The sequence below is a fragment of the Pseudophryne corroboree genome, chromosome 5, assembly GCF_028390025.1.
Source record: "Pseudophryne corroboree isolate aPseCor3 chromosome 5, aPseCor3.hap2, whole genome shotgun sequence".
In the NCBI taxonomy this organism is placed as follows: Eukaryota; Metazoa; Chordata; class Amphibia; order Anura; family Myobatrachidae; genus Pseudophryne; species Pseudophryne corroboree.
The window spans coordinates 108,552,318-108,578,878 of record NC_086448.1 but is presented as its reverse complement, the minus strand read 5'-3'; the positions used below and the strand labels follow the sequence as shown (position 1 = coordinate 108,578,878).

Sequence of the window (26,561 nt, the reverse complement as noted above, 5' to 3'; positions counted from 1 at the left end):
AGAGACTCCATGTCCTCCTCAGCCAGGGTATCAAATTTGTAGAATTTAGCAAACGTGTTTGCCCCTGACCAAGTAAATGCTCAGCAAAGTTGTAAAGCCGAGACCCCTCAGGCAGTCGCCCAAGATGAGCCCACTTCCTTGTGGAATGGGCTTTTTCTGATTTTGTCTGTGGCAAGCCTGCCACAGAATGAGCAAGCTGAATTGTACTACAAATCCAGCGAGCAATCGTCTGTTTAGAAGCAGGAGCACCCATCTTGTTGGGTGCATACAGACTAAACAGCGAGTCAGATTTTCTGACTCCAGTCGTCCTGGAAACATATATTTTCAGGGCCCTGACAACGTCAAGTAACTTGGAGTCCTCCAAGTCCCTAGTAGCCGCAGGTACCACAATAGGTTGGTTCATGTGAAAAACAGAAAACACCTTAAGGAGAAATTGAGGACGAGTCCTCAATCTTGCCCTGTCAGAATGAAAAATTAAGTAAGGGCTTTTATATGATAAAGCCGGCCATTCTGACACACGCCTGGCTGAAGCCAGGGCTAATAGAATCTTCACCTTCCATGTGAAATATTTTAAGTCCACAGTGGTGAGTGGATCAAACCAATGTGACTTTAGGAAACTCAAAACAACATTGAGATCCCAAGGTGCCACTGGGGGCACAAAAGGAGGCTGTATATGCAGTACCCCTTTTACAAACGTCTGAACTTCAGGCACTGAAGCCAGTTCTTTCTGGAATAAATTTGACAGGGTCGAAATTTGAACCTTAATGGACCCTAATTTTAGGCCCATAGACAGTCCTGTTTTCAGGAAATGTAGGAAACGACCCAGTTTGAATTCCTCTGTAGGGACCTTCTTGGCCTCACACCACGCAACATATTTTCGCCAATTGCGGTGAAAATGTTTTGCGGTTACATCCTTCCTGGCTTCGACCAGGGTAGGGATGACTTCATCTGGAATGCCCTTTCAGGATCCGGCGTTCAACTGCCATGTCGTCAAACGCAGCCGCGGCAAGCCTTGGAACAGACAAGGCCCCTGCTGGAGCAGGTCCCTTCTTAAAGGTAGAGGCCACGGTTCTTCCGTGAGAATCTCTTGAAATTCCGGGTACCAAGTCCTTCTTGACCCATCCGGAACCACGAGTATCGTTCTTACTCATCTCCTTGATTCTCAGTACTTTTGGTATGAGATGCATAGGAGGGAACACATACCATGACTGGTACACCCACAGTGTTACCAGAGCGTCCACCGCTATTGCCTGAGGGTCCCTTGACCTGGCGCAATATCTGTGTTCAGGCGGGACGCCATCATGTCCACCTTTGGTTTTTCCCAACGGTTTACAATCATGTGGAAGACTTCCCGCTGAAGTCCCCACTCTCCCGGGTGGAGGTTATGCTGAGGAAGTCTGCTTCCCAGTTTTCCACTCCCGGAATTAACACTGCTGAGAGTGTTATCACATGATTTTTCGCCCAGCGAAGAATCCTTGCAGTTTCTGCCATTTCCCTCCTGCTTCTTGTGCCGCCCTGTTTTCGTGGGCGACTGCTGTGATGTTGTCCCACTGGATCAATACCGGCTGACCTTGAAGCAGAGGTCTTGCTAAGCTTAGAGCCTTGTAAATTGGCCTTAGCTCCAGTATATTTATGTGGAGAGAAGTCTCCAGACTTGATCACACTTCCTGGAAATGTTTTCCTTGTGTGACTGCTCCCCAGCCACTCAGGCTGGCATCCGTGGTCACCAGGACCCAGTCCTGAATGCCGAATCTGCGGCCCTTTCATAGATGAGCACTCTGCAGCCACCGCAGAAGAAACACCCTTGTCCTTGGAGACAGGGTTATCCGCTGATGCATCTGAAGATGCGATCCGGACCATTTTCCCAGCAGATCCCACTGAAAGGTTCTTGCGTGAAATCTACCGAATGGGATCGCTTTGTAAGAAACCACCATTTTTCACAGGACCCTTTGTGCAATGATGCACTGATACTTTTCCTGGTTTTAGGAGGTTCCTGACTAGCTCGGATAACTCCCTGGCTTTCTTCTCCGGGAGAAAACATCCTTTTCTGGACTGTGTCCAGAATCATCCCTAGGAACATTAGACGTGTCGTCGGAAAAAGCTGCGATTTTGGAATATTTAGAATCCACTCGTGCTGTCGTAGAACTACTTGAGATAGTGCTACTCCGACCGCCAACTGTTCTCTGGACCTTGCCCTTATCAGGAAAGCGTCCATATTTCTTTTAGGAAGAATCATCATTTCGGCCATTACCTTGGTAAAGACCCGGGGTGCCGTGGACAATCCAAACGGCAGCGTCTGAACTGATAGTGACAGTTCTGTACCACGAACCTGAGATACCCTTGGTGAGAAAGGCAAAATTTGGACTTGTAGGTAAGCGTCCCTGATATCCAGTGACACCATATCGTCCTGGTTCGCTATCACTGCTCTGAGTGACTCCATCTTGATTTGAACCCTTGTATGTAATTGTTCAAATCTTTTAGATCTCACCGAGCCGTTTGGCTTCAGTACCACAATATATTGTGGAATAATACCCCTTCCCTTGTTGTAGGAGGGGTACTTTGATTATCACGTGCTGGGAATACAGCCTGTGAATTTTTTTCCAATACTGCCTCCCTGTCGGAGGGAGACGTTGGTAAAGCAGACTTCAGGAACTTGTGAGGGGAAGACGTCTCGAATTTCCAATGTACACCTGGGATACTACGTGTAGGATCCAGGAGTCCACTTGCGAGTGAGCCCACTGCGTGCTGAAACTCTTGAGATGACCCCCCACCGCACCTGAGTCCGCTTGTATGGCCCCAGCGTCATGCTGCGGACTTGGCAGAAGCTGTGGAGGACTTCTGTTCCTGGGAATGGGCTGCCTGCTGCAGTCTTCTTCCCTTTCCTCTAACCCTGGGCAGATATGACTGGCCTTTTGCCCGCCTGCCTTTATGGGTACGAAAGGACTGAGACTGAAAAGACTGTGTCCTTTTCTGCTGAGATGTGACTTGGGGTAACAAAAGTGGATTTTCCAGCTGTTGCCATGGCCACCAGGTCCGATGGATCGCCCCTTTATACGGCAATACTTCCATGTGCCGTCTGGAATCTGCATCACCTGACCACTGTCGTGTCTATAAACATCGTCTGGCAGATATGGACATCACATCTACTCTTGATGCCAGAATGCAAATATCCCTCTGCGCATCTCGCATATATAGAAATGCATCCTTAAAATGCTCTATAGTCAATAAAATATTGTTCCTGTCAAGGGTATCAATATTTTCAGTCAGGAAATCCAACCAAGCCCCCCCAGCGCTGCACATCCAGGCTGAGGCGATTGCTGGTCGTAGTATAACACCAGTATGTGTGTATATACTTCTTAGGATATTTTTCAGCTTCCTATCAGCTGGCTCCTTGAGGGCGGCCGTATCTGGCGACGGTAACGCCACTTGTTTTTATAAGCGTGTGAGCGCCTTATCCACCCTAAGGTGTGTTTCCCAACTCGCCCTCACTTCTGGCGGGAAAAGGTATACCTCCAATAATTTTCCATCGGAGGAAACCCACGTATCATCACACACTTTAATTTATCTGATTCAGGAAAAACTACAAGTAGATTATTCCCACCCTACATAATACCCTTATTTGTGGTACTTGTAGTATCAGAAATATGTAACACCTCCTTCATTGCCCTTAACATGTAACGTGTGGCCCTAAAGGAAAATACGTTTGTTTCTTCACCGTCGACACTGAAGTCAGTGTCCGTGTCTGTGTCGACCAATTGAGGTAAATGGGCGTTTTTACAAGCCCCTGACGGTGTCTGAGACGCCTGGACAGGTACTAATTTGTTTGCCGGCCGTCTCATGTCGTCAACCGACCTTGCATCGTGTTGACATTATCACGTAATTCCTAAATAAGCCATCCATTCCGGTGTCGACTCCCTAGAGAGTGACATCACCCATACAGGCAATTTGCTCCGCCTCCTCACCAACATCGTCCTCCTACATGTCGACACACACGTACCGACACACAGCACACACACAGGGAATGCTCTGATAGAGGACAGGACCCCACTAGCCCTTTGGGGAGACAGAGGGAGAGTTTGCCAGCACACACCAAAAACGCTATAATTATACAGGGACAACCCCTTATACAAGTGTTTTCCCTTATAGCATTTTCACATATGTAATCATATCGCCAAATAAGTGCCCCCCCTCTCTGTTTTAACCCTGTTTCTGTAGTGCAGTGCAGGGGAGAGCCTGGGAGCCTTCCTCTCAGCAGAGCTGAGCAGGAAAATGGTGCCGTGTGCTGAGGAGAATAGGCCCCGCCCCCTAAAACGGCGGGTTCTTCTCCCGGAGTTTGTGAGATCTGGCAGGGGTTAAATACATCCATATAGCCTCAAGGGCTATATGTGATGTATTTTAGCCATACAAAAGGTATAATACATTGCTGCCCAGAGCGCCCCCCCCAGCGCCCTGCACCCTCAGTGACCGCTGGTATGAAGTGTGCTGACAACAATGGCGCACAGCTGCAGTGCTGTGCGCTACCTTATGAAGACTGAAAGTCTTCTGCCGCCTGTTTCTGGACCTCTGGACCTCTTCAACTTCGGCATCTGCAAGGGGGGTCGGCGGCGCGGCTCCGGGACGAACCCCAGGGTGAGACCTGTGTTCCGACTCCCTCTGGAGCTAATGGTGTCCAGTAGCCTAAGAATCCAATCCATCCTGCACGCAGGTGAGTTGAAATTCTCTCCCCTAAGTCCCTCGATGCAGTGAGCCTGTTGCCAGCAGGACTCACTGAAAATAAAAAACCTAAAAAACTTTTTCTAAGCAGCTCTTTAGGAGAGCCACCTAGATTGCACCCTGCTCGGACGGGCACAAAAACCTAACTGGGGCTTGGAGGAGGGTCATAGGGGGAGGAGCCAGTGCACACCACCTGATCCTAAAGCTTTATTTTTGTGCCCTGTCTCCTGCGGAGCCGCTAATCCCCATGGTCCTGACGGAGTCCCCAGCATCCACTTAGGACGTTAGAGAAAGTAGATTTACCCGCGGTAGCTGTGGAAACCAGGTCCGCGAGACCTTCCCCAAATAAAACCTCACCCGTGTAAGGCAAAACTTCCATATGCCTCTTTGAGTCGGCATCACCTGTCCATTGGCGGGTCCACAGTGCTCGCCTAGCCGAGATCGCCATGGCGTTGGCCCTCGAACCTAGTAGCCCAACGTCTCTCTAAGCGTCTCTCATATATAAGACTGCGTCTTTGATGTGACCTAAGGTCAATAAAATGGTATCCCTATCTAGGGTATCAATATCAGCTGACAAGGTATCTGTCCAAGCTGCTACCGCGCTACAAACCCAAGCCGATGCTATTGCCGGTCTGAGCAAAGCACCCGTATGTGTATAAATAGATTTTAAAGTCGTTTCCTGTCTGCGATCAGCAGGATCCTTGAGGGCTGCCGTGTCTGGAGACGGTAGCGCCACCTTCTTGGATAAGCATGTTAAAGCCTTCTCCACCCTGGGCGAGGATTCCCACCGTACCCTGTCCTGTGCAGGGAAAGGATACGCCATAATAATTCTTTTGGGAATCTGCAGTTTTTTGTCTGGAGTTTCCCAAGCCTTTTCAAATAACGCGTTCAGCTCATGAGATGGGGGAAACGTTACCTCAGGTTTCTTTTCCTTAAACATGTGTACCCTCGTGTCAGGGACAGAGGGGTCATCTGTGATATGCAAAACCTCTTTTATTGCAATAATCATATAATGAATACTTTTGGCCACCCTTGGGTGTAACCTTGCATCATCGTAGTCGACACTGGAGTCAGAATCCGTGTCGGTATCAGTGTCTGCTATTTGGGATAGGGGACATTTTTGAGACCCTGAAGGGCCCTGTGACACCATCAAAGCCATTGATTGACTCCCTGTATTATCCCTGGACTCTGCTTTGTCCAATCTCTTATGTAATAAAGTCACATTTGCATTTAAAACATTCCACATGTCCAACCAATCATGTGTCGGCGTTGCCGACGGAGACACCACAATCATCTGCTCCACCTCCTCCTTAGATGAGCCTTCCGCTTCAGACATGCCGACACACGCGTACCGACACCCGCACACACACAGGGATATATTTATATGGAGATAGTTCCCCAATAAGGCCCTTTGGAGAGACAGAGAGAGAGTATGCCAGCACACACCCAGCGCCAACTGACACTGGAAACAAAATTCCCAGATAAACAGCGCTCTTATATAATTATATATATATATATATATACACTCACTGCGCCTTACAAGTGCCCCCCCCCCCCTCGTTTTTGCCCTCTGTCACCGTGTTCAGCAGGGGAGAGTCCAGGGAGCCAGCTTCTGAAGTGCTGTGGAGAAAATGGCGCTGGTTAGTGCTGTGGGATCAAGCTCCGCCCCCTCAGCGGCGGGCTTTGGTCCCGCTCAAATTTTTAATACTGGCGGGGTATTGTATAATCTACTGCCTCCGCAGCCTATATAACTATATCAGCCAGTCCTAGAGGTTTATTGCTGTCCAGGGCGCCCCCCCTGCGCCCTGCACCCATCAGTGCCTGCAGTGTGTGTTGTGTGTGGGAGCAATGGCGCGCAGCGGTACCGCTGCGCGTTACCTCAGAGAAGATCTGAAGTCTTCTGCCGCCTTTGAAGTTTCTTTCTTCTAATACTCACCCGGCTTCTATCTTCCGGCTCTGCGAGGAGGACGGCGGCGCGGCTCCGGGACGAACGGCGAGGGTGAGACCTGTGTTCCGACCCTCTGGAGCTAATGGTGTCCAGTAGCCTAAGAAGCAGAGCCTATCATTTAAGTAGGTCTGCTTCTCTCTCCTCAGTCCCACGATGCAGGGAGCCTGTTGCCAGCAGTGCTCCCTGAAAATAAAAAAACCTAACAAAATTCTTTTTCAGAGAAACTCAGGAGAGCTCCCCTGTAATGCACCCAGTCTCCTCTGGGCACAGGATCTAACTGAGGTTTGGAGGAGGGGCATAGAGGGAGGAGCCAGTGCACACCCATCTAAAGTTCTTTATAGTGCCCATGTCTCCTGCGGAGCCCGTCTATACCCCATGGTCCTTACGGAGTCCCCAGCATCCTCTAGGACGTAAAAGAAATTTCTAGTTATGCCACTGGTCTCACAGTTTTCATAAATGGCTGATGTAGTTTACTAAGTGCTCATGAAATATGGTGTAATTACCGACATCTACTGGAGTGTACTGTCTAGACGCTAGCTGCACACTAATCAGACTGGGTAGCTGTGGGCAAAGCAATATGCAGCAACCCGCCCAAAGATACTCTCCACTTTCATGTATTTTCACATAAAATGTACATTTCTGCTGTGTCTCTGAATGACACATATATTAGTTAAAAGACATCTGAGCCTGAAAACTGAAAAATGCGGCCTTAATCCAATGTTCCGTTGGGCATCTATTAATGCCCACAGTTCTTAGCTAATGGGTAAAATCTGCTGCTAAGGCATAGCCAGATTAAGGGGGGGATGTAGGGCATACTGTACCCCGGGTCCCCCTCTGCCAGTGGGCCCCCCTGGCCGGAGCACAGTGACATCACTAGCTCTCGTTCTTGTGCAGTAGCAGAGCCAGGCAACAAGAATGTGAGCAGGTACAGTACGCAGTGCAGGAAGATACAAAAGTATCAGGTTTCATGAGCTACCGACCGAGCTTCCCGACCAGAGGAGAGATAGAAGGGGGGAGAGAGCTGTAAAGTGGCCAAGGGTCCCCAAATGACTAGTTATGCCCCTGTAGTCACCGTGTTGACAGTCATAATGTCAACATTATTGAAATGTTGACATGGAACATGTTGACATCTGCAAACTGTTGACTTGTTCACAATGTCAACATTCTGCTCAATGGTGACATTCGGGTTAGGCTGCTAAAGGGAAGCGTTAGGGTATGGCTGTGTGAGGGAGGTTTAGAGTTGGGCACTGGGGGTTGGGGGTTCGGGGTAGCATATGACTACATGGTGGTCATTCCGAGTTGTTCGCTCGCTTGCTGCGTTTAGCAGCATTGCACACGCTAGGCCGCCGCCCTCTGGGAGTGTATCTTAGCTTAGCAGAATAGCGAATGAAAGATTAGCAGAACTGCTACTAAATAATTCCTTGCAGCTTCTGAGTAGCTCCAGACCTACTCCTAGACTGCGATCACCTCAGTCCGTTTAGTTCCTGGTTTGACATCACAAACACGCCCTGCGTTCGGCCAGCCACTCCCCCGTTTCTCCAGCCACGCCTGCATTTTTACCTGGCATGCCTGCGTTTTTTTAACACACTCCCTGAAAACACAGAGTTGCCGCCCAGAAACACCCACTTCCTGTCAATCACACTACGATCACTTGAGCGTTGAAAAAACGTTGCTCGAGCTTGTGTAAATCTCCAAAGTTTTGTGTTAAATTAGCGTACCATGCGCATTTTCCACCTAATCGCTGTGCTGCGAAAAACGGCAACGAGCGAACAACTCGGAATGATCACCCATGTCGGCTGACTACCAGACCTTAAGACATGATAAATGTCGACAAAACAAGCAAAACACCCCAGTAATGCTACACCCATACTTCATAGATGGTCACGGTCACGCTTGTGAAGCACTAAGCTGTCCCAACCACTTTCCTTTCCACTATCCTGTCCATATCCCATATATAGCGGACATATCTGTTACGAGTAAATGTTTTCAGGCTGATTGCTGCTCAGAAGCCAAAGGAACAAAAGCTTTGGTGGACCTCATCTTACCTAGGGGCCACCACTTGGACAGTGCTGTTCTAGAGAATAAAGTTGTTTTGCAGTCTTATAGCACTTGAAAAAGTGATGCTGACAAGCAAGAAGGAAAATAGTAAACCTTGCAGAGTTTGTGTTGTTGGGAATGTGTGTAAAGTGGTGATTTGCAGAGTAATGCACACAGCAGCGGAATTTGTACGTGACCCAATAACAAGACCAGTGGCTTAACCAGGTAGTTTGGTTTATTGAATAAGTGATGGCACACTGGTCGATTGCATGAAACTCACCAGCCGGCCGGTGACTGTCTCCTGAATGCGGGTAGGGGTGCAGGGTATACCTGTCAACATTTAGAAGTTTTACATCAGGGCGTGGTCTCAAGAGAAGTGGGTGTGGTCTTGCGGCAAGCCCCTGTTTTCATTACTCTAGGGGCGTTTTCAGAATCCCAGAAATGCTGCGCTGCCCCAGGCATTCTCTCCACTGTGAAAAGATTCCATGTGAATGTGCATGGCATACCATCACCTGCTACTCTACTATGCTACGAGAGCAGCGGTGAGAGTGCCCCCCTGAACGTTTCTCCCCACGGACACTACGGCCCCTGGTTGGGACGGAGGGACAGTCCGCGAAAAGCATGACTATCCCGCCGAAAGGGATGTTGTGAGGTATGGTATATACTGAATGGGTGGATACTGTCCTGTGTGGGCCCCCCTTGACTCACAGAGTGCACCTATCATAGACACACCAGTAAATATGTCCTTTCTTTGTTGCTTGGAATTCTGTGGTCTTGATATAGATCCTACTGAGGACCGAAACGTTGACCCTGGTAAAATGTCGTGAACAAAACTGGAGCACTCTACTTTGGATTTCTGGACAGTGTGTTTAAAGGTGAACTCATCAGATATGTGACCAAGCATCCTGCCTGTTGGACCCTTAATCTAAGGGTATGCTGAGTAACCCAAAGTTTTAAACAAGAAATAATAAGATTTTACTTACCGATAAATCTATTTCTCGTAGTCCGTAGTGGATGCTGGGACTCCGTCAGGACCATGGGGATTAGCGGCTCCGCAGGAGACAGGGCACAAAAATAAAGCTTTAGGATCAGGTGGTGTGCACTGGCTCCTCCCCCTATGACCCTCCTCCAAGCCTCAGTTAGGATACTGTGCCCGGACGAGCGTACACAATAAGGAAGGATTTTGAATCCCGGGTAAGACTCATACCAGCCACACCAATCACACCGTACAACTTGTGATCTGAACCCAGTTAACAGTATGACAAACGTAGGAGCCTCTGAACAGACGGCTCACAACAATAACAACCCGATTTTTTTGTAACAATAACTATGTACAAGTATTGCAGACAATCCGCACTTGGGATGGGCGCCCAGCATCCACTACGGACTACAAGAAATAGATTTATCGGTAAGTAAAATCTTATTTTCTCTGACGTCCTAGTGGATGCTGGGACTCCGTCAGGACCATGGGGATTATACCAAAGCTCCCAAACGGGCGGGAGAGTGCGGATGACTCTGCAGCACCGAATGAGAGAACTCCAGGTCCTCTTTAGCCAGGGTATCAAATTTGTAGAATTTTACAAACGTGTTCTCCCCCGACCACGTAGCTGCTCGGCAGAGTTGTAATGCCGAGACCCCTCGGGCAGCCGCCCAGGATGAGCCCACCTTCCTTGTGGAATGGGCCTTGACAGATTTAGGCTGTGGCAGGCCTGCCACAGAATGTGCAAGTTGAATTGTGCTACAAATCCAACGAGCAATCGTCTGCTTAGAAGCAGGAGCACCCAGCTTGTTGGGTGCATACAGTATAAACAGCGAGTCAGATTTTCTGACTCCAGCCGTCCTTGAAATATATATTTTCAATGCCCGGACAACGTCCAGCAACTTGGAATCCTCCAAATCGCTAGTAGCCGCAGGCACCACAATAGGCTGGTTCAGGTGAAACGCTGACACCACCTTAGGCAGAAACTGAGGACGCGTCCGCAGTTCTGCCCTGTCCGAATGGAAAATCAGATATGGGCTTTTATACGATAAAGCCGCCAATTCTGATACTCTCCTGGCTGAAGCCAGGGCCAGTAGCATGGTTACTTTTCACGTAAGATATTTCAAATCCACCGATTTGAGTGGCTCAAACCAATGGGATTTGAGAAAATCCAAAACTACATTAAGGTCCCACGGAGCCACTGGGGGCACAACCGGGGGCTGTATATGTAGTACTCCTTTTACAAAAGTCTGGACTTCAGGAACTGAAGCCAATTCTTTCTGGAAGAAAATCGACAGGGCCGAAATTTGAACCTTAATGGACCCCAATTTGAGGCCCATAGACAATCCTGTTTGCAGGAAATGTAGGAATCGACCCAGTTGAAATTCCTCCGTGGGGGCCTTCCTGGCCTCACACCACGCAACATATTTTCTCCAAATGCGGTGATAATGTTGTGCAGTCACCTCCTTCCTGGCTTTTACCAGTGTAGGAATGACCTCTTCCGGAATGCCTTTTTCCCTTAGAATTCGGCGTTCAACCGCCATGCCGTCAAACGCAGCCGCGGTAAGTCTTGGAATAGACACGGTCCCTGCTGAAGCAGGTCCCGTCTTAGAGGTAGAAGCCACGGATCTTCCGTGAGCATCTCCTGAAGTTCCGGGTACCAAGTTCTTCTTGGCCAATCCGGAGCCACGAGTATCGTTCTTATTCCCCTTTGCCGTATAATTCTCAGTACTTTTGGTATGAGAGGCAGAGGAGGAAACACATACACTGACTGGAACACCCACGGTGTTACCAGAGCGTCCACAGCTATTGCCTGAGGGTCTCTTGACCTGGCGCAATACCTGTCCAGTTTTTTGTTGAGGCGAGACGCCATCATATCCACCTTTGGTTTTTCCCAACGGTTCACAATCATGTGGAAGACTTCTGGATGAAGTCCCCACTCTCCCGGGTGTAGATCGTGTCTGCTGAGGAAGTCTGCTTCCCAGTTGTCCACTCCCGGAATGAACACTGCTGACAGTGCTATCACATGATCTTCCGCCCAGCGAAGAATCTTTGCAGCTTCTGCCATTGCTCCCCTGCTTCTTGTGCCGCCCTGTCTGTTTACGTGGGCGACTGCAATGATGTTGTCCGACTGGATCAACACCGGCTGACCCTGAAGCAGGGGTTTTGCCAGGCTTAGAGCATTGTAAATCGCTCTTAGCTCCAGTATATTTATGTGAAGAGACATCTCCAGGCTTGACCATACTCCCTGGAAGTTTCTTCCCTGTGTGACCGCTCCCCAGCCTCTCAGACTGGCATCCGTGGTCACCAGGACCCAGTCCTGTATGCCGAATCTGCGGCCCTCTAACAGATGAGCACTCTGCAACCACCACAGAAGAGACACCCTTGTCCGTGGCGATAAGGTTATCCGCTGATGCATCTGCAGATGCGATCCGGACCATTTGTCCAGCAGATCCCACTGAAAAGTTCGTGCGTGGAATCTGCCGAATGGAATCGCTTCGTAAGAAGCCACCATCTTTCCCAGGACTCTTGTGCATTGATGCACAGACACTTTTCCTGGTTTTAGGAGGTTCCTGACAAGTTCGGATAACTCCCTGGCTTTCTCCTCCGGAAGAAACACCTTTTTCTGAACCGTGTCCAGAATCATTCCCAGGAACAGCAGACGTGTCGTCGGGTTCAATTGAGATTTTGGAAAATTCAGAATCAACCGTGCAGTTGCAGCACTACTTGGGTTAGTGCTACTACGTCTTCCAGCTGTTCTCTGGACCTTGCCCTTATCAGGAGATCGTCCAAGTAAGGGATAATTAATACGCCTTTTCTTCGCAGAAGAAACATCATCTCGGCCATTACCTTGGTAAAGACCCGAGGTGCCGTGGACAATCCAAACGGCAGCGTCTGAAACTGATAATGACAGTTTTGCACCACGAACCTGAGGTACCCTTGGTGTGAAGGGCAAATTGGGACATGTAGGTAAGCATCCTTGATGTCCAGGGACACCATAAAGTCCCCTTCTTCCAGATTCGCTATCACTGCTCTGAGTGACTCCATCTTGAACTTGAATTTTTGTATGTACAGGTTCAAAGATTTCAGATTTAGAATAGGTCTTACCGAGCCGTCCGGCTTCGGTACCACAAATAGCGTGGAGTAATACCCCTTTCCCTGTTGTAGGAGGGGTACCTTGACTATCACCTGCTGAGAAAACAGCTTGTGAATGGCTTCCAATACCGTCGCCCTGTCTGAGGGAGACGTTGGCAAAGCAGACTTTAGGAACCGGCGAGGGGGAGACTTCTCGAATTCCAACCTGTAACCCTGAGATACTACCTGCAGGATCCAGGGGTCCACCTGTGAGCAAGCCCACTGCGCGTTGAAATTCTTGAGTTGACCCCCCACCGCTCCTGAGTCCGCTTGTAAAGCCCCAGCGTCATGCTGAGGGCTTTGCAGAACCCGGGGAGGGCTTCTGTTCCTGGGAAGGAGCTGCTTGCTGCCCTCTCTTACCCTTTCCTCTGCCTCGGGGCAGATATGACTGTCCTTTTGCCCGCTTGTTCTTATAGGACCGAAAGGACTGCGGCTGAAAAGACGGTGTCTTTTTCTGTTGGGAGGGGGTCTGAGGTAAAAAGGTGGATTTCCCGGCAGTTGCCGTGGCCACCAGATCGATAGACCCACGCCAAATAATTCCTCCCCTTTATACGGCAATACTTCCATATGCCGTTTGGAATCCGCATCACCTGACCACTGTCGCGTCCATAAACTTCTTTATGGACATCGCACTTACTCTCGATGCCAGAGTGCAAATATCCCTCTGAGCATCTCGCATATAGAGAAAAGCATCCTTTAATTGCTCTAAAATCAATAAAATACTGTCCCTATCCAGGGTATCAATATTTTCAATCAGGGAATCCGACCAGACCACCCCAGCACTGCACATCCAGGCTGAGGCGATGGCTGGTCGCAGTATAACACCAGTATGTGTGTATATACTTTTTAGGGTAGTTTCCAGCCTCCTATCAGCTGGATCCTTGAGGGCGGCCGTATCAGGAGACGGTAACGCCACTTGTTTTGATAAGCGTGTGAGCGCCTTATCCACCCTAGGGGGTGTTTCCCAGCGCGCCCTAACCTCTGGCGGGAAAGGGTATAATGCCAATAACTTTTTTGAAATTAGCACTTTTCTATCTGGGTTAACCCACGCTTCATCACATACATCATTCAATTCCTCTGATTCAGGAAAAACTATAGGTAGTTTTTTCACACCCCACATAATACCCCTTTTTGTGGTACTTGCAGTATCAGAGATATGTAAAGCCTCCTTCATTGCCGTGATCATATAACGTGTGGCCCTACTGGAAAATACGTTTGTTTCTTCACCGTCGACACTAGATTCAGTGTCCGTGTCTGGGTCTGTGTCGACCGACTGAGGTAAAGGGCGTTTTACAGCCCCTGACGGTGTCTGAGACGCCTGGGCAGGTACTAACTGGTTTGCCGGCCGTCTCATGTCGTCAACTGATTTTTGTAATGTGCTGACATTATCACGTAATTCCATAAACAAAGCCATCCATTCCGGTGTCGACTCCCTGGGGGGCGACATCACCATTACCGGCAATTGCTCTGCCTCCACACCAACATCGTCCTCATACATGTCGACACACACGTACCGACACACAGCAGACACACAGGGAATGCTCTATTGAAGACAGGACCCCACTAGCCCTTTGGGGAGACAGAGGGAGAGTTTGCCAGCACACACCCAAGCGCTATAATATATATGGGAACAACCCTATATAAGTGTTGTATCCTTATAGCAGCTTAAATATAGTAATATCGCCAAAAAAAAGTGCCCCCCCTCTCTGTTTTACCCTGTTTCTGTAGTGCAGTGCAGGGGAGAGTCCTGGGAGCCTTCCTCACAGCGGAGCTGAGCAGGAAAATGGCGCTGTGTGCTGAGGAGAATAAGCCCCGCCCCCTATTTCGGCGGGCTCTTCTCCCGGAGTTTGTGAGATCTGGCAGGGGTTAAATACATCCATATAGCCTCAAGGGCTATATGTGATGTATTTTTAGCCATAAGAAAGGTATTATACATTGCTGCCCAGGGCGCCCCCCCCAGCGCCCTGCACCCTCAGTGACCGCTGTGTGAAGTGTGCTGACAACAATGGCGCACAGCTGCAGTGCTGTGCGCTACCTCATGAAGACTGAAAAGTCTTCTGCCGCCTGTTTCTGGACCTCTTCAATCTTCGGCATCTGCAAGGGGGGTCAGCGGCGCGGCTCCGGGACCGGACTCCATGGCTGGGCCTGTGTTCGATCCCTCTGGAGCTAATGGTGTCCAGTAGCCTAAGAAGCCAATCCATCCTGCACGCAGGTGAGTTCACTTCTCTCCCCTAAGTCCCTCGATGCAGTGAGCCTGTTGCCAGCAGGACTCACTGAAAATAAAAAACCTAAAAACTTTTTCTAAGCAGCTCTTTAGGAGAGCCACCTAGATTGCACCCTGCTCGGACGGGCACAAAAACCTAACTGAGGCTTGGAGGAGGGTCATAGGGGGAGGAGCCAGTGCACACCACCTGATCCTAAAGCTTTATTTTTGTGCCCTGTCTCCTGCGGAGCCGCTAATCCCCATGGTCCTGACGGAGTCCCAGCATCCACTAGGACGTCAGAGAAATAAAAGCACAAGACAAAGTTTGTCATAGCAAGAATGCATTACTGTATCTTAAACTTGACTCTAAACTCATACAAAAAATAAACCATCTTACCTTTTGCAAAAGTAACATAAGAATGCAATCCCAAGTTCAGCACACAAACACGCTAAGCCGATGCCAACACCTATCCACATACCTGTATAGAATAAAAGAGCTTATGTTCAGTTGTTTCAGAGGGTTCACTACGGCTGGCCGGCGGTCGGGCTCCCGGCGACCAGCATACCGGCGCCGGGAGCCCGACCGCCGGCTTACCGACAGTGTGGCGAGCACAAATGAGCCCCTTGCGGGCTCGCTGCGCTCGCCACGCTACGCGCGCCACACGATTTTATTCTCCCTCTATGGGGGTCGTGGACCCCCACGAGGGAAAATAAGTGTCGGTATGCCGGCGGTCGGGCTCCCGGCGCCGGTATACTGAGCGCCGGGAGCCCGACCGCCGGCATACAGAAGACCACCCGTTTCAGATACTGGTTTATCAAAGTCCAACATTTTCCCACCCAGGAGCCTTGTATGACCACTCTGCATGCTTAGGTGCTCAGGCCGGCCGGATATTGGCCTGGATGGGATCAAGTACAGAAAGGGTTTCCATGTGGCTGCGTAGAGCTGGAGAATATGGAACTACTGCCACCCTGCCATGACACTCACTCTTTGCTACAGAATTCAATCACCCAACACAATGGTTTTGCTGAGCTGAGAATTTGTGTTGTGTGACACCTGATTCTGAGGTGGAAATGAAGCTAATAAGAGCCAGTAACTGTGCACCCGGACACTCCATGCTACGCTGCAGGTGGGGCAGATTTACAGTGTGCAGAGAGATTTGCATTTGGGAGGGGCGGGTCCAAACTAAAATCTTAATTGCTGTGTATAAATAAAGCTGCATGCCTCTGGGAAAGTGGCATGGTCTTGTGGGAGATCGCGTGGCCTCATGGCATGCCCCATTTGGGGGGATGCCCAGCACTCCCAGAGATGCCGGACTGCCCTCAGGCTCTCGGCGCACTGTGAAAAGACGCCGTTCCATACAGTGCCCACCTTTCCCTAAACTTTTTCCCCTACGGAACACTGCAGCCAGCGGGTGGGGTGACAGTACAGTCCCCTGAAAGTGGGACAGTTGGGAGGTATTTACCCTGCTTGCAAAAACATAAATGTATGTGCACCCCCTGCATTGCAGCAAGGTTTGTCCAGGTGCAGTTACTTTGTCTGTTTGGCTTTACTCCCACCTCTCACCTCAGAATTAGGCCCAGTGTGCCCCATATACACCGCACTTCTGCAATGGTGGAAGGTTTCCCTGGCAAACGAGGGGAAGCCATTTCTAGCATTCACCTTTAAATCAGGCGCTGTGTCGGGTCGCCAAAGGGTGAGATTTATTGCAACATACATAAAGTGATCTATATTATTAGTTCCTGTTCTCTCAAATGCAAAGTGACCAACACCACCCAAAGAACACCCCCCATAGGTCATCAGCTATAAGAGGGTTCGTAGGATCATCCTCCATGTTCCTCTGTTATATTCCGCTTACCCTTGCTGTCTGCTTCTGACGTGGGCGGCGTTACGAATGGAGAACTGATATGACAGCGGCTCCCTTGCCAGTTTTTCTTACATCTGAAAATGAAAAACAGGAAAACGCAAATGAAGCTATTAAAGTGAAGTGGCCACAATTTGCCGACTAGGTTTCGCTCTTGTGCAGTGAATCCCCCCCAGAGATAACTTGTTTATGATGTTTAGCATTTTCTTAGCATTCGGACGTGTTTAGGTGACGGGGAACACAGTGTCGGAGATGTGCTGACTCCACACGTGATGGATCCCAGATGCAATAACAAACTAATTTACTGGTGGATGTGCCATGCTTTTATCTCTGTTCCAGGGACAGCACAGTGATGGATAAGTCATTATACCTGTGCCAGGAGGCCAATAGGCAGGCTCATTTAAAAAGAAACATGCCAATGGATTTGGAACATTACTTGTAAAGGTCACATAGAGGCTTTATATGGAGAGCATACCTCTAAGTAAGGAAAAAATAATAACGCTATACCGCAACTAACTCTAGAGAGAGGCATTGTGATTAACTCTAATGGTGACATTTCTTGTGCAGAGCTAACTATGCAAATAAGGTGCTGTCACCCTTAGCAACCAGCATTTTTCTTGCTCAGTTAAAACGTTAGGGAAAACATTTGATCAGTTGCTTTCTTCTGTAACAGCATCATGTGATTCATTGCACACTTCCTTGCATGCACTAATATAGAAGTAGGTAATTATGTTATTGTGGGGCATATATTATAATTATTGTGTTTTGGTATGATGATATAATTATAATTTCTTATCACCGCTTATCGCGCCACTATTAAATTAAGGATCGCCCACATTTGCTATACCAAATTAGTATCCGCAATACCAATACGTCTACATTGTAAACGAAGTACAACAATATTAAGTACATTAAAATAATCATTTTTGACGTTTTAGAAACATACACCACACAATATATCAATATAGAGAAAATGCAAAACTAGCCATTATATATTAAACTGCACTCTCTTAAACAAAGGCGGTGTATTTTACTAACACAGTGCATTTACCTGCAGATAAATAATGACGGACTCTTGGCAATAGTAGTTGCTAAAGTGTTTTGTTTTATAGCTTTCTTCTATTTGTCTTATTCTCATTATATTACATTCATGTAAAAAGTACTTTGAGTAAATTAAATTTCAGAAAAATAAACCTGGATATTCTCCATATAGAACTATGGGGGTCATTCCGAGTTGTTCGCTCGTTGCCGCTTTTCGCTATACTGCGATTAGTCGCTTACTGCGCATGCGCAAGGTTCGCAGAGCGCATGCGCTTAGTTATTTTACACAAAAGTTAGGTATTTTACTCACGGCATAACGAAGCTTTTTCATCGTTCTGGTGATCGGAGTGTGATTGGCAGGAAGTTGGTGTTTCTGGGTGGAAACTGGCCGTTTTCTGGGAGTGTGCGAAAAAACGCTGGCGTTTCTGGGAAAAACGCGGGAGTGTCTGAAGAAACGGGGGAGTGTCTGGGCGAACGCTGGGTGTGTTTGTGACGTCAAACCAGGAACGAAACTGACTGAAATGATCGCAATGTAGGAGTAAGTCTGGAGCTACTCAGAAACTGCTAAGAAATTTCTATTCGCAATTCTGCTAATCTCTTGTTCGCAATTCTGCTATGCTAAAATACACTCCCAGAGGGTGGAGGCCTAGCGTGTGCAATGCTGCTAAAAGCAGCTAGCGAGCGAACAACTCGGAATGAGGGCCAATATGATTTATCCGCCAGACTGGAAAAATCCGACATTATACTGTATATATAAGAAATGTTAATACTTGGACAAACAGAGAGTTTTGATGTCATTACTTGAGTGCTTATTACAAGAAAGAGAATACGTGTATATCATAATACATAATGTGTGATTCCGCCACTGCCTGGGGGCCCACTGCCTGGGGGCCCTCCTCCTCCTCTAGGGATCAGGTTTCAGACTGTGTTCTTGAATTATACATTATACATATGTTACATTATACTGCACAAGACTATGATGTATTCTCTACAGTGCATTGACAATATTTATCTGGTACATTATCATGCACACACTAGCACTAGCTATATATTTTTCAAGGGGCCCAGCCCATGCACTCACTAATGGTTAGGCAAACCAATGTAATGGCTGGCCACACCCTCTCTGGAGACTGACCACACCCCTAAACATGGGCCCCTACCACGGCATTCCCCGGTGGGCCCTTCATGCCCCAGTTCAACACTGTACAGATAGACCCATATTGAACGTGCTAGCCATAATGGAGCCACACTGGAGGTGGCTGTATGTTGTGTAGTATCATATTCATTCTGCATTTGTGTGGTCTTTGTGGCTGTGTCGCTCACACAGCCAATCCAAGTGCAGTAAAATTTAGGACGACATTTACTAAGCAGTGATAAGAGCGGAGAAGGGAGCCAGCGGAGAAGTTGCACCATCAACCAATCAGCAGCTCTGTACCATTTTATAGTATGCAAATTACAGTTGTTTCTTCAGTGCTGATTGGTTGCCATGGGCAATTTCTCCACTGGCTCACCTCTCCGCTCTTATCACTGCTTAGTAAATGTCCCCCTAAGACTTTATTATATGGAATGCTGGTGGCAGCCATGGCACAGTGAGCCAGCAGTCCATATTTACCTACTCTCCAGGATTCTGTGGGAGACACCCGGTTTCTCGGATAGTCCCCAGCAGCCCTGGAAGAGTGGGCATCCCTCCAGCATTCTGCCCACTTCCTAGTGAAGTGGGCAGAATGGGCAGAAAAATACGGGGAAATTGCAAACTCGGTGGAGGGGGCGGAGCCTAGTAACATGATTATCTGCTAACTGCATAATTTTAGCTCCGCCCCTATGCAAATATTGTCCAATCGCATACTTTTCCCGGCGATTGGGCGGGCCTAATGATACAATTAGCTTGGCCCCACACTCATCGCCGCCCACCTGCTTCTCCTCTCCGGGCATCTCTTGGAGAGGAGATTAGAAATGTTAATTCTTGACATTGTTTAAACAAAAACAAAAAAATTATGAACAAAATCATCTGTTAGTAAAAGTGGGATTAAGACCCTGAAATACAAAATCGACCAAAAATCAACCAACATTGACCCAAATCAACTTTTAGTAAGTATACCCCGTGGTGTCTGTCATATCACATATTCTCTGCCATCAGAACTCTACAGTATGTTGAGCTGCTGCACCAATTAGACACCCACTATCTTCCCTAATGGTATCCGTAACTCTGGATGAATAAAAGTATGTGAGGGGAGGAGGAGAGGGAAGTCTCTCAATGTAATGGGGTGGGGGGCTTGGCTATTAACTTATGGTGGGAGCTAATCATTTCATGTAATTGGGCCTTTAGGGTTGGGCAATTAATTGGTTTTGTGGGCTAATCATTTAATGTAATGGGGGCGTGGATGGGTGTACTATTAATTAATTGGTGTATTGGGGTTAATCATTTAATCTTATGGAGGTAGGGCAGTGTTATTAATTTACTGATGTGGTGGTGGTTAATCATTTAATGCAACAGTGTGAGGGGCTAGGCTTTTAATTGATTAGTTATTTGGAGGTTAATCATTGCAGGGTGGGTTTGATCTATTAATTTATTGATGGAGGTTATGTAATATAATAGTGGCATCTTGGAGAAATTGATTAATTTAAAGTGTGGTGATGGTACTAACTATGTAATGCTGTGTGCATATGGGGGGTAATTCCAAGTTGATCGCAGCAGGAATTTTCTTAGCAGTTGGTCAAAACCATGTGCACTGCAGGGGAGGCAGATATAACATGTGCAGAGAGAGTTAGATTTGGGTGGGTTATTTTATTTCTGTGCAGGGTAAATACTGGCTGCTTTATTTTTACACTGCAAATTAGATTGCAGATTGAACACACCACACCCAAATCTAACTCTTTCTGCACATGTTAAATCTGCCTCCCCTGCAGTGCACATGGTTTTGCCCAACTGCTAACAAAATTCCTGCTGCGATCAACTTGGAATTACCCCCATGTACGGATGCTGGAAATTGAGGACCACGGCCTATCACCCGCAGGGAAATGGGCTCTGCGAGAGAGCCAACCAGACTGTTATAGGGATGCTCTGAAGCCTCTCGGCAGAAGTCAGGGCCCGGTGGCCCACCCTCCTACCGGAGAGGACGTACCTATACACCAACACGGAACATTGTTCAACAGGATTCATGCCATTCTATCTGATGTTTGAGAGACAAGGCAAACTCCCCAAGGACCTGGAGTTGACTCCAGAGGTAGAGGAACCCAATGCTCCACAAACTGACTGGGTGCAAGAGCACCAGCACCGCATCGAGACCGCCAGACAAGTTGTAGAAAAGCGACTGGAAGTCGTGCATGTCCAGCAAGAGAGGAACTACAATGGTAACGCACGGCCGATGCCTCTACAGATAGGCGACAGAGTGTGGAGAAAGAAAAACCGCAGAACCAGTAAACTCGACACCATGTGGGAAGCTGTGCTTTACACCATCACAAGAGTCCCGACTGATGACCTGTATACGTATCAGATCGAGGGAGAAGATGGCCGACTCAGTACTGTACCTCGTGACCAACTGAAGTTGTGCACTTCTGAAGAACCTGTACCGTGGAGGGAGAGGAATCTTGTGGCGGAGGGATGGGAGCCCCAGGGAGGTATACAACTTGATGACCCCATTAAGTTGTTAATGTTTATGGGAAGCGCCATTCCTTTCACCATTAACCGGAGCCCAGCTCCAGAGTCGTCAGATGACGAGCTCCCCAGTAACACACAGTGTTCTTCTTCAGGTGTCTCTGAAGCTTAACGTGAATCTAATGTAATCGGTGTCATGAGGTCAGAACACAGCACTAAAGGCATTCTGCCCTTGCGCAACCGAGAATAAACCTGTATGTATTATGTGTGTATATCTGTGCTCATACTTAATTGCTTGCTTAAAACAGTTTAAGTTTTTGCCAAAAGACTTGTTGTTCAGGATTTTGAATTACCCTGACATTGCGTGAGGACACGCATAATTCTAGCAGGGGAATTTGTGCTTGCCCTCATTTAACTGGGTGAGCCCGTGGAATGGAGGCTGCGGGGGGGGGTATCCTTCCCACCCCGGTTGCTAGGCAACCACAGCGCCGGGAAGAAAACTAGGATGGCTCTGGGACCCAGAGACAACTGACCCCTGTCCCTACAGAGCGGGAAGCCTGACAGCCGCCTGGTTAGAGAGCGAGACGCGGCAAAGAGAGGAGGAGGGGTCTTTTACAAAGAGAGCAGAGGTATCTGCAAAGGGGGGATTTGCACAGAGGGGGGTTATTTGATGTTGTCATTCTTAATGCTATTTTTAAATGTGCGCATTATTATTGGTGCTGTTATTTGATGGCATCATTATTAATGCTATTTTTAAATGTGAGCGTTATTATTGGTGTTATTTGATGCCGGTAGATCATCGGTAAGTAAGTGAACTAAAAGTAGATCCCAATGTCTGGCCACCCCTGCTATAGATCATAATTAAATTGCGCCACTTTACATAACACAAAATATATCATTATTATTTGTGTATGTCATTTCTCTACTATCCCCGTTTTTGGCCATTTTTAATTAGAAATGATAATGTAGACAATGTGTAATAACCAAGTTCACCTTCTGAACAGATAAATATGTGGCTGCACAGAATGTCGACTGTACAGCACTCTCAGGCATATGCAGATAGACTGCCTTTATCATGCTGCTAATTCAGTTATTGCTTGCTCATTGCCACCATTGCTGACTCTGCTGAATGGTATGTACTGACCGCCAGCGGTGCAATGATCGGTGTGTGTAATAAAAGGTGGGTGCATCTGCCTCAAATAATAGGACAAATATGTTTTCTGTCTTTTAAATGAACAATAGTTTCCTCCCGCTGACTGCAGCAAGTGGATACTGATAAATGGTTCACATGCAGAGCGACTGAATGTATTCCTGATTTTGCTGACAGAGCACACTCGCCCCTATCAGCAGACTAATTACTTTGTGTAATTGCAGATGGTGTTAAGCAATGAATCATTATTAGGAATACTACCAATACCCTTCCACCAATACTGTTTTTAACAATGAAAATGCGACTTTATCAATGAGAGACTATCGTATTAAACACATTATTTTAACAGACCACTAAATCTATACAGACGCTGATCTAATATAAACAGCCTAATACTGACATGCCAAGTATGTCATTGTGAAAGTTTGTGTACATATATAGAACACAAGATGTTTTAAAATGTATGCGCCTTTATAATTATACTTAATGCATGCTACAAGCAGTCTCATTACCCCTGGCTACAAGTGGCTTTCTGCTGATGTATAAACATTATAGTACCATCTGTATAAAATTTGTTATACTGTATACAGAATGTTATGTCATGTGTCAGGCTTTAAAGAGTTAAATAGGCTTGCAGCCAAGAAATTGATGTATTTGTTTAAATCAAGGGTATTCAACATATAGCCCCCCCCCCCGCTTGCTGTGAAACTACATATCCAAGCATTCCTGATTTAGACATACAACTTCAAAGGCACTTAGGGGTATATTTACTAAGCAATGGATTTTAAAAACCCTACATTTTTGCATTGTTGGTCTGCCACTGTCATATCTAAAAGGCTATAATAGTAAAGCAAAACCAGTCTTGTTTTGCATTCATTTTTTTTTGCCCTTTTAAATCTGGTAGGCACAAGCTTAAAAAAATCGAGAGTATTGAAATGAGCATATATCCCCTTTAGTGATGAGATGCAGTACGTTTGTAGCTGTACATACTTCAGTTGTTAATATGTTTCACCTTAACTGTCATTTCATACAGCCTATGAAATGACGGTTAAGGTGCCCATACACTACTGCGATTTTATCCGATTCTGAAATTTCGGGCCGATAAATCGGATGACAACGGTCAAATTGCATGTGTTTACCTCCGATCCGAACCGATGCGTGGTCCCGTGTGCATCAGATCGGAGCCATAGATCGCAAGTACTGCACTATAGATATGTCCGATCCCACAGGCATGGCTGGGATCGCATACGAAAATAAGAATTTACTTACCGATAATTCTATTTCTCATAGTCCGTAGTGGATGCTGGGACTCCGTAAGGACCATGGGGAATAGCGGCTCCGCAGGAGACTGGGCACAAAAGTAAAAGCTTGAACTAGCTGGTGTGCACTGGCTCCTCCCCCTATGACTCTCCTCCAAGCCTCAGTTAGGATACTGTGCCCGGACGAGCGTACATAATAAGGAAGGATATTGAATCCCGGGTAAGACTCCTACCAGCCACACCAATCACACCGTACAACCTGTGATCTGAACCCAGTTAACAGTATGATAAACGAAGGAGCCTCTGAAAAGATGGCTCACAACAATAATAACCCGAAGTTTGTAACAATAACTATATACAAGTATTGCAGACAATCCGCACTTGGGATGGGCGCCCAGCATCCACTACGGACTATGAGAAATAGAATTATCGGTAAGTAAATTCTTATTTTCTCTAACGTCCTAAGTGGATGCTGGGACTCCGTAAGGACCATGGGGATTATACCAAAGCTCCCAAACGGGCGGGAGAGTGCGGATGACTCTGCAGCACCGAATGAGAGAACTCCAGGTCCTCCTCAGCCAGGGTATCAAATTTGTAGAATTTAGCAAACGTGTTTGCCCCTGACCAAGTAGCTGCTCGGCAAAGTTGTAAAGCCGAGACCCCTCGGGCAGCCGCCCAAGATGAGCCCACCTTCCTTGTGGAATGGGCTTTTACAGATTTTGCTGTGGCAGGCCTGCCACAGAATGTGCAAGCTGAATTGTACTACAAATCCAACGAGCAATCGTCTGCTTAGAAGCAGGAGCACCCAGCTTGTTGGGTGCATACAGGATAAACAGCGAGTCAGATTTCCTGACTCCAGCCGTCCTGGAAATATATATTTTCAGGGCCCTGACTACGTCCAGTAACTTGGAGTCCTCCAAGTCCCTAGTAGCCGCAGGCACCACAATAGGCTGGTTCACGTGAAACGCTGAAAACACCTTTGGGAGAAATTGAGGACGAGTCCTCAATTCTGCCCTATCCGTGTGAAAAATCAGGTAAGGGCTTTTATAAGATAAAGCCGCCAATTCTGAGACACGCCTGGCTGAAGCCAGGGCTAACAGCATTACCACCTTCCATGTGAGATATTTTAATTCCACAGTGGTGAGTGGTTCAAACCAATGTGATTTTAGGAACCCCAAAACCACATTGAGATCCCAAGGTGCCACCGGGGGCACAAAAGGAGGCTGTATATGCAGTACCCCTTTGACAAACGTCTGGACTTCAGGCAGAGAAGCCAGTTCTTTTTGGAAGAAAATCGACAGGGCCGAAATTTGAACCTTAATGGACCCCAATTTGAGGCCCATAGACAGTCCTGTTTGCAGGAAATGTAGGAAGCGACCCAGTTGAAATTCCTCTGTAGGGGCCTCTTTGGCCTCACACCACGCAACATATTTCCGCCAAATGCGGTGATAATGTTTCGCGGTTACATCCTTCCTGGCCTTTATCAGGGTAGGGATGACTTCTTCTGGAATGCCTTTTTCCTTCAGGATCCGGCATTCAACCGCCATGCCGTCAAACGCAGCCGCGGTAAGTCTTGGAACAGACAAGGTCCCTGCTGGAGCAGGTCCTTTCTTAGAGGTAGAGGCCACGGGTCCTCCGTGAGCATCTCTTGAAGTTCCGGGTACCAAGTCCTTCTTGGCCAATCCGGAACCACGAGTATAGTTCTTACTCCTCTCCTTTTTATGATTCTCAGTACTTTTGGTATGAGAGGCAGAGGAGGGAACACATACACTGACTGGTACACCCATGGTGTTACCAGAGCGTCCACCGCTATTGCCTGAGGGTCCCTTGACCTGGCGCAATATCTGTCTAGTTTTTTGTTGAGACGGGACGCCATCATGTCCACCTTTGGTTTTTCCCAACGGTTTACCATCTCTTGGAAGACTTCTGGATGAAGTCCCCACTCCCCCGGGTGAAGGTCGTGTCTGCTGAGGAAGTCCGCTTCCCAGTTGTCCACTCCCGGAATGAACACTGCTGACAGTGCTATCACATGATTCTCCGCCCAGCGAAGAATCCTTGCAGCTTCTGCCATCGCCCTCCTGCTTCTCGTGCCGCCCTGTCTGTTTACGTGGGCGACTGACGTGATGTTGTCCGATTGGATCAATACCGCCTGACCCTGAAGCAGGGGTTTTGCTTGAGTTAGGGCATTGTAAATGGCCCTTAGTTCCAGAATGTTTATATGAAGAGATGTTTCCATGCTTGACCACAAGCCCTGGAAATTTTGTCCCTGTGTGACTGCTCCCCAGCCTCTCAGGCTGGCATCTGTGGTCACCAGGATCCAATCCTGAATGCCGAATCTGCGGCCCTCTAGTAGATGAGCACTCTGCAGCCACCACAGAAGAGACACCCTTGTCCTTGGCGACAGGGTTATCCGCTGATGCATCTGAAGATGCGATCCGGACCATTTGTCCAGAAGATCCCACTGAAACGTTCTTGCATGGAATCTTCCGAATGGAATCGCTTCGTAAGAAGCCACCATTTTTCCCAGGACCCTCGTGCACTGATGCACTGACACCTGGCCTGGTTTTAGGAGATTCCTGACTAGCTCGGATAACTCCCTGGCCTTCTCCTCTGGGAGAAACACCTTTTTCTGGACTGTG

At 47.8% G+C, this 26,561-nt stretch overlaps 1 protein-coding gene across 1 annotated transcript in view; it reads right to left on the bottom strand.

The window, feature by feature from the left end:
• MALRD1 (MAM and LDL receptor class A domain containing 1) overlaps positions 1-26,561 on the bottom strand; it is a 1,363,691-nt gene that overhangs the window by 16,573 nt on the left and 1,320,557 nt on the right. Inside the window, exons 36-37 of the mRNA XM_063925153.1 lie at positions 16,872-16,954; positions 15,413-15,494 (exon numbers count right to left, since the gene is read on the bottom strand). Of these exons, the coding sequence (XP_063781223.1) occupies positions 15,413-15,494; positions 16,872-16,954 (165 nt within the window). The remainder of the gene's footprint in view (positions 1-15,412; positions 15,495-16,871; positions 16,955-26,561) is intronic.